Source organism: Rhinatrema bivittatum, chromosome 6 (genome assembly GCF_901001135.1).
Source record: "Rhinatrema bivittatum chromosome 6, aRhiBiv1.1, whole genome shotgun sequence".
In the NCBI taxonomy this organism is placed as follows: Eukaryota; Metazoa; Chordata; class Amphibia; order Gymnophiona; family Rhinatrematidae; genus Rhinatrema; species Rhinatrema bivittatum.
In genome coordinates this window covers 196,361,699-196,375,638 of record NC_042620.1, presented here as the reverse complement: position 1 = coordinate 196,375,638, position 13,940 = coordinate 196,361,699, and the positions used below count along the sequence as shown (strand labels likewise).

General features: G+C 44.5%; 1 protein-coding gene across 1 annotated transcript in view; it reads left to right on the top strand.

The window, feature by feature from the left end:
• PLEKHM3 (pleckstrin homology domain containing M3) overlaps positions 1 to 13,940 on the top strand; it is a 444,523-nt gene that overhangs the window by 321,346 nt on the left and 109,237 nt on the right. The window contains exon 7 of the mRNA XM_029606371.1: positions 13,745 to 13,902. Within this exon, the coding sequence (XP_029462231.1) occupies positions 13,745 to 13,902 (158 nt within the window). The remainder of the gene's footprint in view (positions 1 to 13,744; positions 13,903 to 13,940) is intronic.

The following is a 13,940-nucleotide window of genomic DNA, read 5'->3' as shown; positions in this document are numbered from 1 at the left end:
AAATGGCGCCGGCAGGAGATCGACTGCAGGAGGTCGTTCAGCGAGGGTTCCGGCGCCTCGCTGAACGACCTCCTGCAGTCGATCTCCTGCCGGCGCCATTTTCCATACGGAAAATGGCGCCGGCCATACGCGTATGGCCGACGCCATTTTCCGTACGAAAACGATTCGCGGTGGGAAATCGCTCCCTGACCCCCGCTGGACCTCCAGGAACTTTTGGCCAGCTTGTGGGGGGCCTCCTGACCCCCACGAGACTTGCCAAAAGTCCAGCGGGGGTCCGGAAGGACCTCCTGCCGTCCAATCTTTTTCGTCTATGGCCGCCGCCATTTTTCGGCGCCATTTTGGAAAATGGCGCCGGCTGAAGACGACAAGATTCAGAGCAGGAGCCCGTTCCGGACCGCTGCCGTTCCGGACCGCCGCTGGACCCGCAGGTTATTTAAGTTATTTGGGGGGGGGTTCGGGAGGGTGGGGGATTTAATTTAAAGGGTCGGGGGTGGGTTTTAGGGGGTTTTAATGTGCCGGTTTTTCGATTTTTCGATTTTTAACGATTTTTAACGATTTTTCACGATATTTTACCCCCCCAAACGGCAACAATACAATTCCCTCCCCCTCCCAGCCGAAATCGATCGTTAAGACGATCGAGGACACGATTCACATCCCTACTGGATACTACGGTGGATATAACGGGTTTTATATTGGCTTTAATGCAGGCAGTAAACTTCGTAGAGCTTCAGCACTTTTACTGTCTGTTACTATTGTATTGTTTAGGCTGTAGTCATAGGCTGTAGTCACTTTCGTGGGTATGGGTCTTCCAGCTGTAGTCACTTTCGTATGCTGACAACTTGCTGAGATGGCGCTGGCTGGGCGCAGGCTGGTACTTGCTAGGTGAGAGCTGGAAGAACATGAGCAAGATGGACGCTGGAAGAGCTCTGGTGCGGTAATGTTGTGAAGCTGCTCGGGGAAGCGAGGATCGAAACGAAGGGGCGAAACAAAGGGGCAGGCCCCTTTGTCACGCTCCTATGGCGCGCGGCGCCTAGCAGTGAGGTATTAAATCCCTGCCGGGCTCTCTCCGGTTGGTTGCCGGTCTCAGTTGAGGGCGGGCCTTATCGCGTTTCCCTTTTTTTTAATGTTTTGGAGTTTTTCTTGCGTTTTTCGTCCTTTTCTTGCGTCCTTTTCTTGCGTCCTTTTCTTGCATCCTTTTTCTTGCGTTTTCTTGCGTTTTTCGTCCTTTTCTAAAGCCGTGTTGGTTAGTGTGCAACTTTTTATAAGTCCAGTTCAAATTTGTTCACTACAAGCTAGAATAATGCAAATAATATTGAGATATAAATGATGTAAACCATTGCAAGGGAAGACCGGAAATGCCTATTTGAGTTAGATTGGTAATAAGGATGTCATGATTTATTGTATCAAATGCAGCGGAAATATCAATTAGTACCAGTAAGTAGTTTGTATTGGAATCAAATCCTCGGATTATGGTGTCAAAAGATGATATGAGTAAGGATTCAGCACTGTGTCCTTTTCTAAAGCCGTGTTGGTTAGTGTGCAACTTTTTATAAGTCCAGTTCAAATTTGTTCACTACAAGCTAGAATAATGCAAATAATATTGAGATTTCTTATGCCCACTATGTTTTGCTGTGTGCACATGCACACACGCACAGCTTAGAGGGAATAGTGGTGTAGAGCAGCAATTCTCAACCAGTGTGTCGCCAAGCACCAGCAGGTGTGTCGCGTCTCCCGGTGTCCCACTGCCGCGTTGTACTTTCCTTCTCCCTTTTTCCAGCCCCACGGGCCAATTGGAAGCCTCCTTTCTTCCTACCCCCACTGCCCAATGGGAAGCCGCCTTCATTCTGCCTGCCCCCGCACAAGCCAATCGGAAGCCTCCTCCCTTCTACCTGCCAGTAGGAGTAGGAAGAAGGGAGGAAGCCTTTGATTGGCCAGTGAGGCAGGCATGGCATAGCCTGGGGGTGGGGTGGGAGGAATAGTAGTGTTGAACTTCAATGAAGCAAAGCCGCCATGGGAGCTCATCCCCATGGCAGCGAAGAAGAAACCCGACCGAGGCCACTACGGGAGCCCATCCCCGTGGTGGCGAAAAAAGAAGGCCCACCAGAGTAAAGCCACAGCAGAATTGGAGCCCATCCCTGCAGTGAAGGAAGAAGAGTTTTTTGGTGAGAGTTTGTGTGTGTGGGTGTGAATGAGTGCCTGGGTGAGAGCTTGTATCTGTGGGTGTGAATGGGTGCCTCAGTGAGAGCTTGTGTCTATGGGTCTATTTTGTCTAATTTTGGGAATACCACAAAATGAAATTATAAATGCCAAAATTTTGTAAAATTTGGTGTTTCATGTTAGTGCGCACTAACTATAGTTTGTGGGGGAATAGCCAGTGCCTGGTAACAAGTTTAAAGAAACAAGTGATGTAATAATAGCATCAAGTTTTAGTCACACACTTGTTACCAGGCACTGGCCAACCCCTCACAAACACCACTTTGCAACCTTGGCAACACAAACAAGTAACTAAGGAGACAGCCAGTGGGAATGCAGAACCATACCTCTAGCTAAAGAACTGCTCCCCTAATTGACACTTAACTTACTGATAACATTTTCAGTTAGTGTGCACTAACTCCAAAATTAGGGAAACTCTGAAATTAGGGAAACCCAAAATAAACACCCCAGAACCATTTTAAAAATGAATTCAGACAATAAAAACAACACAAAAAGAAACCCACACTCCTAATGAGAAGCAATAGGGACAGGAATTTCTATGGGATGACATCACCAGATGTATGTAATGCTGTGAGACCTTATATTCTAGATCAGTGTTTCTCAACCTTTTTTCTGTTGAGACACACCTGACAGATGGTTCTCACATGCGTGACACACTGAACACATGATTGTCGTGGAGCTAAATGTAAACATATTCTCTGTATCTATAGCAACCACACTGACCCCCGCAACAATGGGTACAGATCAGAACTAGGACATTCTCCATTCAATTTACCATACAAAAAAGATATTTCTGGTGTCATCTCAGTAACAGCAACATAAACGCTCTCCTACCAGGCGCAATAGTTCTCCCAATGAAAAAACAGTAATTTACCACCAATACATGTCCTATTGAGAAAACGCAACAGATAAGAACATAAGAAATTGCCATGGTGGGTCAGATCAAGGGTCCATCAAGCCCAGCATCCTGTTTCCAACAAAGGCCAAAACCGGGCCACAAATGCCTACTTGCTAGTAAAATACCTCACCTCAGTCAAACACATATAATTGACCTTCACCAAATACAGAAAGACTGTAAATTACAAATATGGAGATAGAAATTGGAATAGAAACCCAAAAAAGCCATTCTGTATTCAGTGCAAAACTGAAAAAGTGGAAACAGAAATAAAGCAACTAACAGACTCTCAGGATCTGCAATAATGTACACAAATTAATGTGCAAAAAGTTACACCTGTATTATGGAACTCATTCAAACCCTACATATGAAAAGGCAACCCTATACATATTTAACCAGGCTCTAAACACCAATATCCCTCCTATTAAGAAAACAGAATAAGCCAAGCTGCTATAGATCCTTACACAGAAACTCTATAACCTTGCAGAATGCCCTTACCTGGGTCACACACGTGGAGCACAGACAGACCCTCACCAAATACAGAATAAAGTGAACATCAGGTTAATGTTTTTGTTTTTCCATTGTTGCACTGCAAACACTCAGTTTGGCTTCTTGCTGTTTCCAGTTCAATTTTTTGTTTCTACATTTCTGTTTATTCATTTCTCAAGTAAAATAAAATAATAATTCTAAAACTAGAATAATAAATATAATGTTTCAAAACAACTGATAAATAGAATAACATCCAATCATTAAAAACTTACAAAATTATTAAAAATGATCTAAACACCAATAAAATATTTCAAACAGCAGACATATCACATAATACCCAATAATTAAAATGGCAGGCAGTCAAGAGAGATAAATTTAAAAAGCCACCTTTAGGCCCACTCACCAATAATTTTAATGCCCTGATTGAGCAGGGTTGTTACCCGGGGCAGAGCAATGAAGCCAACATAACATTGATCCCAAAACCAGGGAAAGATCCCCAGTCTCCGGCGGCCTATCGACCCATCTCCTTGTTAAATGTGGACCAAATGTTTTTGGCAAAAATTCTGGCAGACAGGTTGGCTCAGGTTTTGCCCTCCTTAATTAGAACTAATATCCGGCGGGTTCTGGTTGCCATGGCGCTTTGTCAGCAAGTTAAAGAGCCTTATTTAGCCATAAGTTTTGACGCAGAAAAGGCCTTTGATATGGTGGAGTGGGGTTATCTGTTTCATGTTTTGGCGGCAATGTATTTTACTGGTCGGTTTAGAGAAGCAATACATCTTCTCTACCAGAGCCCTCAGGTGTGAATAACGGTCAACCAGTCCCAATCCGAAAGTTTTCCCATTCACTGAGGCACCCAGCAGGGTTGCCCTTTATCTCCACTGCTTTTTTTTTACTACAGTTGGAGCCCTTTTGTTGGCAATCCAGGAGAATCGGCAGGTCAAAGGGGTTCGTTTTCACACACAAACGTTCAAATATTCGGCCTTTGCTGATGATGTCCTGGTTTTCTTAACTAATCCTAAGTCCTCATTGCAGACCTTGTTATCTCTTTTTAATGAGTTTGGTTTATTTGCGGGCTTTCGCCTGAATCATGATAAGTCCGAGGCGCTAGCATATCCTGATCACTGCGTGACAGCTGGGAGGGTACCTTTCCTTTGCTCTGGGCCCCTGGTCGCCTGCGTTACTTGGGAGTGTACCTGACTAACGAGCTTTCCCAGTTATATGACTCCAATATCCCTCCTTTAGTGGCCTCCTCTAGATAGAATGCGTAAGTGGCAATCCCTCCCACTATCTCTAGGGGGTCGCATTAAATTGTTTAAGATGGTTATCTTGCCTCAATGGCTGTATGTCTTTCAGAATTTAAACCTTCGCCTTAAGGTTAATGAACACAGAAAGCTAGAGAGAGGGATGCGTTTTTTATTCTGGAGGGGGAAGAAGTCCAGGATCGTACTTTCCCGGCTGCAAAGTAAATGGGGAAAGGGGGGTCTGAGTGTTCCCGATTTGCGCCAATACAACTTAGCCAGTAATCTCCGAATGGTACGTGAATGGTTACTGGGGGAAGAGTATTACTTTAACTTGGAGGCTGAACGCACAATTTTTGGATCCAGTGATCTGCGCTTTGTCCTACAGACATCGTGGGCAAAACTACAGCTCCCTAACCTTTTAGCGGGCTTGGTGTCCTCGGTGCGCTATGCCTGGTCCCAGTTCCTGAAGTTGTCGCGGTTACCTCAAGGTTGTGCTTACCTTTTACCCCTGCAAGGCAACTTAGATTTTTCCCCGGGTTCCTCTTCTGTGGTGTTTAGGGAATGGCAAAACAGGGAGTCACCCAAGTAGGTCATGTTTTTGATGCTACAGGACATCTTCTTACTCCTGACCAGATGTCCCAGCTATATGGCCTGCGCAATCTTTCTGTATTTGCTTATCTGCAGTTATCCCATTTTGTGAAATCCTTGCCAAAAGACAGTCTATTACCTAGTGGATTCCAAGTTGTTGCTGAATTTTTTCGGTTGGAGCAACCAAAAATACCGTCGCTCTCGCAGTATTATCAAAATTTGCAAGCAGCCACGTACCAAAATCCCTGTGCGGCCCTAGCAGAACGTTGGACTGGAGAAGGCACATTCCAAGTAACGGATGTTCAGCTACAGGCCAGCCTCCGGCATATAGCCCAGGCTTCCTCGAACTCCTATTATAGAGAAATAGAAACATAGAAATGACGGCAGAAGAAGACCAAACGGCCCATCCAGTCTGCCCAGCAAGCTATGCACATTTTTTCTCATACTTATCTGTTACTCTTGGCTCTTAGTAACCTTTTGGTTCTATTTCCCTTCCACCCCCACTATTAATGCAGAGAGCAGTGTTGGAACTGCATCTATGTGAAATATTTAGCTTAATTAGTTAGGGGTAGTAACCGCCGCAATAAGCAAGCTACACCCATGCTTATTTGTTTTCCCAGACTATGTTATTCAGTCCTTTTTGGTTGTTGTCTGTATATAGATCCTCTTTTCTTCATTTCCCCTTTTTGGTTGTTGTCTGTATATAGATCCTCTTTTCTTCATTCCCCCTGCCGTTGAAGCAGAGAGTTATGCTGGACATGCATTGAAAGTGAAGCATCAGACTTTCTCCCCTGCCGTTAAAGCAGAGAGCTATGCTGGATATGCGTAAAGTATCAGTCTTTCTCCCTTGCCGTTGAAGCAGAGAGCTATGCTGGATATGCATTGAAAGTGAAGTATCAGGCTTATTTGGTTTGGGGTAGTAACCGCCGTAACAAGCAAGCTACTCCCTGCTTTTTTGTGAATGCAAATCCTTTTTTCCACATTCATTCACGTCCTCTAGACTTTATGGATCCACAGTGTTTATCCCATGCCCCTTTGAAGTCCTTCACATTTCTGGTCTTCACCACTTCCTCTGGAAGGGCATTCAAGCATCCACCATCCTCTCTGTGAAGAAATACTTCCTGACATTGGTTCTGAGTCTTCCTCCCTGTAGCTTCAAATCGTGACCTCTGGTTCTGCTGATTTTTTTCCGATGGAAAAGGTTTGTCGTTGTCTTTGGATCCTTAAAACCTTTCAAGTATCTGAAAGTCTGTATCATATCACCTCTGCTCCTCCTTTCCTCCAGGGTGTACATATTTAGATTCTTCAATCTCTCTTCATAAGTCATTCGATGAAGACCTTCTACCTTTTTGCAATATAAATGCAATATAAATTTCTTTGGAGGGCGTATATCTCTCCCCTGGTGGCATTTCATTCCACCTTGCTTCCGACGGCGACTTGTGGGAAGTGCGATCAGGCAATCGGTACCCTTTCTCATATGTTCTGGGGCTGTTCGATTATTCAGAAATTTTGGAGACGGGTTGTATCTTACCTAGCTAGTATATTGGGGATATCTTTGTCTGTTTCTCCCCTCTTGATCCTTTTTGACTGTATTCCTATGTTACGCATCTGAGAAGTGGGTCATCGTCGCCTGTTTATGAAAGCATGTTATGTAGGTAAAAAATTGATACTTCTGCAGTGGAAGGAATTGGCAGATCCCTCCTTTTGGGCATGGAGAAATCACTTCCACCGCTTGATGCAGATGGAGCAGTTGTCAGCTCGGACTTCACCAAAGACGCGGCGCACCTTTCTTCAAATTTGGGACCCTTATTTACAGACTTTACCGCACAGAGCGCGCAGTTGGATCATAAATGACTAGCCTTTTTCACTATAGTTGGGCCTGGGACCTTTTACTGCTGTGGCCTGGCACTAGTATCATAGTGCATGATAAATTACATTGTTTTTGGGGGGGAATGGGGGGGGGAGTTTGTTGGGTATGGTTATATCAACTTTGTTACTCGTTATTGCTTGGTGTGGTTGAATGCTTAAGGAACAAGGTATTCAACTTGCTGATTTGTATTCTGATGTCATATTTGGAAAAGCAATAAAAATTGTTACGTAAAAAGCCACCTTTATTTACCTTCTCCAGCAATTCTCCTACTCCTTTCCCTTGTAGGCTAATAGCACACACCAGAAGCAGCAATGGCTGCTGAAGCTCTGTCCTCATGCTCCTCAGGGTTCATGACTAGTCTGTCTCTCACACACACACACACACACACACACACACATTCTGTATCTCACACACCAGCCATCTTTCTCTCTCACACACACATATACCAGTCACTTCCCAAACCTCTGTCTTTCTCTCCCACACACACACCAGTCACCTCCCTTATCTATCTCTTTCTCTCACACACACGTCACCTCCCTGACCAGTCTATCTTTCTCTCTCACTCACACACCAGTCACCTCCCTTTCTCTCTCACACACACACGCAAACAGGTGTGTGGCAGGAAATCCCCATGGCTACATTCTCAGCTGACTGCTCTGTGCCGCGAAGATTTCAGCACAGACAAACGACTGAGTGCTGCCTTCTTACCACTGTAGGGCTGGGGATAGTCACTCGTGCTGCAGTTCTCAGCCTGTTAACTGCTTTAATCGCAGCATACTGGCTGCCTTGTGCTGTAGCTGCCATGTGTGCCGGGGGTGGGGGTGAGAGAGTAAGACAGAGAGAGAGAGCCAGTTTGTATGTAAGTGTGTGAGAGAATGTATGTGATTGAGACTGTGTGTAAATAAAAGAGAGAAAACATGTGAGAGCAAGAGACTGGTCAGGGAGGTGATTGATGTGTATGAGAGAGAGAGAGAGTGGTCAGGAAGTTGACTGGTGTGTATGTGTGAGAGAGAGAGATTGGCCAGGGAGATGATTAACTAGTCACTTGCAATCACAAAAATATTCTCTCTTAAAATCAAAGAATGTTTCTAAAACTTTGAAACATCCTCACATATGAAAGCAAACACTATTTGGATAGAGTATGAGTTTCTAGTAGGGGGCTATTAGACACAAGCTCCCAGTGAGCTTCGGAATGATCTCTTGCAAGCACAGACTTCGTCCAGCACTGCCATGGGAAAGGAAGCCCTCAGGATCCTCTCTCCCACAAAGTGGCTTTGGCCCAAACTTTTAACTTTGCTTGTTTGTACTTTTGCTTTTTAAGTAGAGAAATGTCTGTTTCTTTGGCCTCTCTTCTCTTCCATTGCTTCTGTGGGAAAATATCCATGAATACAGCGATTACCCTCAAGTTCCCTGTATGCGATATTTACTGCTCACACTCTCTTTTTCTCACACACATTGAATCATAAGAACATTCATTTATTTAACCGATTTCTGGTTTTCTGTTCTTCATATTTTGATTTCAGGCAAACAACTTTTTTTACAATCAAACTTTGAGCAGTAACCTGTTAGAGCAGTCTGCCGGAAAGAGATTCGTAAGACCTGGGGACATTTGTACAGTTTGTAGGGCTTCCAAGCTTAAAGTCTGGGTGGTGACATTGCCCAGCGTTGCAGAGGAGATCATAAACTGCAGCCCATGCCAGAACCTGCATTTCCCCCCAGTCTTAGCACCCATTGCTCCTTACTGAAAAATCATCTGTGCTAAGCAGCTTTTACTGCTAGGGTGGCTATTGCCCATTTTCAGAGGGGAGGGCCAGGCTCTCAGGCATCGCATGCAGGGTCCGGTCAGAGGCTTCGAATGGAAGCTAAATGTCCGTTGCAGTGGCAGCAGCAGCATGCATGGCCCTTTCTTCTTCCCGCATGCCTGGTAAACATCACTTCCTCTTCTGGGCCTCAGGGGCAGGAAGAAGAACAGGCCATGTTGCCGGCTTCCACAAACATTGCTGCCGTTCCACTTTGGGCTTGAATGTGCTGATAGCACGGGCAGGAACGGCAGCAATGTTCATTGAAGAATTGTGGCATCTCACTGGGGTGAGGAGAGGGAGAGAAGAGCAGCAGGAGACCAGGATGTGCGCAACACACCTGCCGGTGCTTGGCAACATACTGGTTGAGAACCGCTGTTCTAGATGATGCTTAGGTTACAAAATCCAGGCATATATAAATCGCATGTGTCTATTTTATGTTTTACTGTGCAAAGAGAAAGGCCTTTGAGAGCCGAAGATGATTTCCTTCATTAGTGGGACACCATTACATAGTGGTATCAACTCACGCATCCAGAACTTCAGAAGATATTTTTCTCATGCAGAAAATGAATATATCTTATGTATGGGTGTGTGTGTAAGAACTGAGCAAATATGACCTGGAAAACAGCATGTGCACTGATACTCGACCCAACAATATTTTCACAATGTGATTTTGGTCACTGCAGTATTCCTTTAAATAGATGGTTTAGGACTGTTCCAAATCCACAGATCTTTGTTGGATGCAGAGCTTAAATATGAGATTGCAATCCCTGTTTCTCCTCTTTCTTTCGCCCTCCACTCCCTCCAACCTCATCCCCTAAAGAAAAACCCACTCGTGCCACACATGATGAGCAGTGAGCAGCTGCTTTTAACTAGCGGTTGTTGGAATCAGCCTTCAAGGTTACTTTTTATAAACTCTTCTTGGTTGTAATTTTGATTGCTCTGCAATGGAGGAAACTGAAATGTGGTTTATTGTCTTAGTCATGTAGCAACCAGGACCAGAATTCCAGCACTAATTCTTTCCCTGACCAGACAAAAAATAAAAAGGAAGTGATCTGAACTCTACCCAAGCCTCACAGACTACCCTGCATCTCACATTACCAAAGCTGGCTGCAGAGCCTAAGGAGGCCCTGCCTGTGCTAAAGTCAGCAGAATCTCGTTAAAGTGCCAGTTTCCTGCAACATTTTTCTCTTCCTACGTGGCTGTATGCACTATCTTTCAAAGGAACGCCTAAAGTGGTCTCTGTACCGTCTGGAGAGGAGGTTGCTATGCTACCACTGGTTCTGTAATACTTGCATGGCTAAAGCAGTTGGTTACTGTTACTAGATACTGACAACAACACAGTGACTGGATTTTATTTATTTGCAGGTACACTGCTTAAAAAGGCACTGGATTGAAATCCATGGTCCATTATCCATTATCAAGTTCTTCCTGGATTTTAAAGCCACTCCCAAAGAGAAAATGCATATTTAATAGTAATAACCTTGTTTGGTTTGTTGTTTTTTTAAGCTTTTATCACTTGTGGAGATTGAGGACAGGGATTTTGCAGGAAAAGTTTGTTCGTCTGTGCAAGAAAGAGCTAATATACATACAGTACATAAATAAAACTAGGTTTAATATTTTCTGTGGTAAGTGGGTCTCCAGTATTTCTGATGAGCTAAAAGCCAGGGAGTGTATAGAGAATAGATAGCCACACAAACCCACCAGTATATTCTGTTTTATGTGGTATTCCTGACCTGTGATTTCCTGGAAATTCAGCACAAAGGCAACTCCAGTAAATGTAGTGTCAGAAACTACCCAAGTCTCTTTATTAACATTTGGGCTGATGCTATATCATACGCTGGCTGCAGTGCCCGGTTAATCCACGAATGGATGCACGATGCAAAACGGAGATTAGCGCATCCTAAATGCGCGTCCTATTAAGCGCATAGGTAATAGTGCTCATCACATGCAAATGTATGTCATTGAGGCTATTATTGATTTCTCCTTCCATGCAAAAAAAAAATGTGTACCAACACTACATGATCTCTGCTTGCCCTGACCTCTTGCCTGATTACCGACACTACTTGTCTTCCGCCTGCCCTGACCTCTTGCCTGGATATCAATGTTGCTTGTATCCTGCCTGCCCCAAACTCTTGCCTGGATGCTGATGCTGTTTGCCCTCCACCTGCCCTGACCCTGGCCTGGTTACAGACATCGCCTGCCCATGCTTCTCAGGATCCTCTACTAAGTCCAGATGGCCTCAGCCTGCGGAGGAAGAGGAAGGTATAGGTGAAGCTCAATTCTGGTCCCCCAGAGACAGCCTCTTGTTGGTGAGGACCCAGCTCTGGAGCTGGCGTTAAGTCTTGAAGAGTCCAAAAAGTACAAAAAAGCAGAAAATACTGCCAGACCGGTGACCCAGCTGGGATCCTCACCGACAGGAGGCTGACTCCGGAGGACCAGAACTGAGCTTCACCTATACCTTCCTCCTCCTCCACAGGTTGAGCCCCTGGGTTCTGAGGCGGGCTGGACTTAGTAGAGGATCCCGAGAAGCGAGGGCAGGGGAAGTCTGTGGGCAGGCGGGGAGGGCAAGCAGCATCAGTATCCAGGCAAGAGTTTGGGGCAGACGGAGTGCAAGCAACATCGATATCCAGGCAAGACGTCAGGGCAGGCGGAAGGCAAGTAGTGTCGGTATCCATGCAAGAGATCAGGACAGGCAGAGATCATGTAGTGTTGGTATCCAGCCAAAGTCAGATCCAAGAAGCAGGCAGAAGGAGATGAGAGTGAGACAAAGAGAAGGACTGGAGCAAAGATGAGGTAGGACTGGGACCAGAGGTAAGGTGGACAGAAGCAGAGGTAAGTCGGGCTAGGCTGGAAGCAAGGCGAGCAGGCAGCATGAACTGCTGACTAAGGCACGGCAGGAAGACCTGTTGCTGAGGCACCAGCTGGGAGCGCAGCTGGAGTTTGAATTCCCAGCCATGCTGATGTCATCAGGGAGTACTGCTGCTTCTGTTTCCACTGCAGGGCCTTCTTAGTGCTGTCAGTGGTGGCCGTGCACACCTAGGGGAACGACCAGCAGTGCCGCTGTCAGGGGGAGAAAGTGGCAGTGTCCTGGTCCTCCACTCAACTTGTAGGGTCCCAGGGTGAGTGAGGTTAGTCACAGGACCATTCCGCAACCGGCCCAGTGTTACACAGCCCTATCTGATGTGTTGTTGATTTTACTCCTAGAACCATGATAGACATGGTAGACAAATCAAGTGATCATCAGGATAGAAATTACAAAATCTTCTGCATTTCTGAGTGCAAAGTTCTGATGCCATATTAGTCCTAGGAAAAAATTGGTATTTATGTATGCTGTGATATCTTATATTGAACCAATAAAAAAAGATGTTCCAATACTTCAGCTTCTGAGACTATATAGGGCCCTCTTTCCCTGATATCTGAAGAAGGGACCTGTTTTATTTCAAAAGCTCATGTACTGCAATATTGTTTTAGTTTGTCCACTAAGAAACATTGTTTTAGTTTGTCCACTAAAAGGTAATGATGAAATGTGAAGTCTAGGTCCTAAGCTTAGGACAGTCCATTCTTGGCCTTTTGCCTGAAATTGAGAACTTGTACAATATGAGTTAGGGAAGGTTAACACCTTGCCACCTGACCTACTGGAGGCACAAAATTGATTGGATACTGGCCAAACTGGGAGGATTAAACTTCCTGTTAAAATTTTAGGAAAAAAGGCTACAGATTCCTGCTTTTTTGACATGTTGTTTGTTCTTAATCCTTAAATATTCCTCTGCAACTTACAATGAGCAGTGTCCAGTGAGTCCTGCATAGCAGTTTTGCAATTCCCACATCAAAAGAATTCATGGGAAAACACTCTTAAACTGAGTGCCTTGTGGATCTTTCATTATTGTATACAGCAGATGGTATGGGATGAGTGTCTAATTAAGAGCAACAGATGTGATGGAAAATAGCATCTAGTCACCTCCCTAAGAGGCTGATATTCAGCACAACTTAGTTGGATAAGTGGCAGTGGCTGAATATTTGGCTCTATTCAGCGGTCAGCACTTAGTTAAATAAGTACTTATCTGGGCAATGGGTATGTCAGGGAGGAGTTACTTAGCCAGATAAGTGCCAATATTCATACTTATCAACTTAAGTTAACTGGATAAGTTAGACCAGCTCAGTAGCAGATAAGCCAGATAAGACTTAGTAGCTATCTAGCGATTTCTTTGGGGATAGCTGTGCTGCCGAATATTCTGTGTAAACTAGTCAGATAAGTCTTATCTGGCTAACTTACTTAAATGTTCAGTTTTAAACATCTATTTCTACATATATAGTACTGTATTACCCTAGGGAAGTGATGTTTTCTCTTTGGAAAAACAGTTTTACACATTGAGTGGTTCCAAAATATATCAAGATAATGAAGGTGTGCTGCCTCAGGGTCCCAAGATAGCTCTATACAAACCATGAAATACAGAAGTTCCACTTTAATGTGAAGACTGAGCTGGAGATATACTATTGGTTTATTACTATATGTGAATTTTGAGAGGAAAACATGGCTGGAAAATTATAATGAGATGATCAGCATAATTTGATTACAGTTTGTTAATGTCCTTATTGTAATTGAAGCAGTTGTTACTCTACTTTTCCTTTCCTCCTCCTCTTTCAGGTAATTGAAGGCAAGTTGGCTCCTTTCCTGGGCAAGGTGATTAAGTTCGCAACCACTCATGTTTACAACTGCAGCCTTTGCAGCCAAAAGGGTTTTATCTGTGAACTCTGCAATAACGGAGAGATTCTCTACCCCTTTGAGGCTGTTTCTACAAGCAGGTGCAGTATAGAACATTTCCTGATATTCCAGAACATGT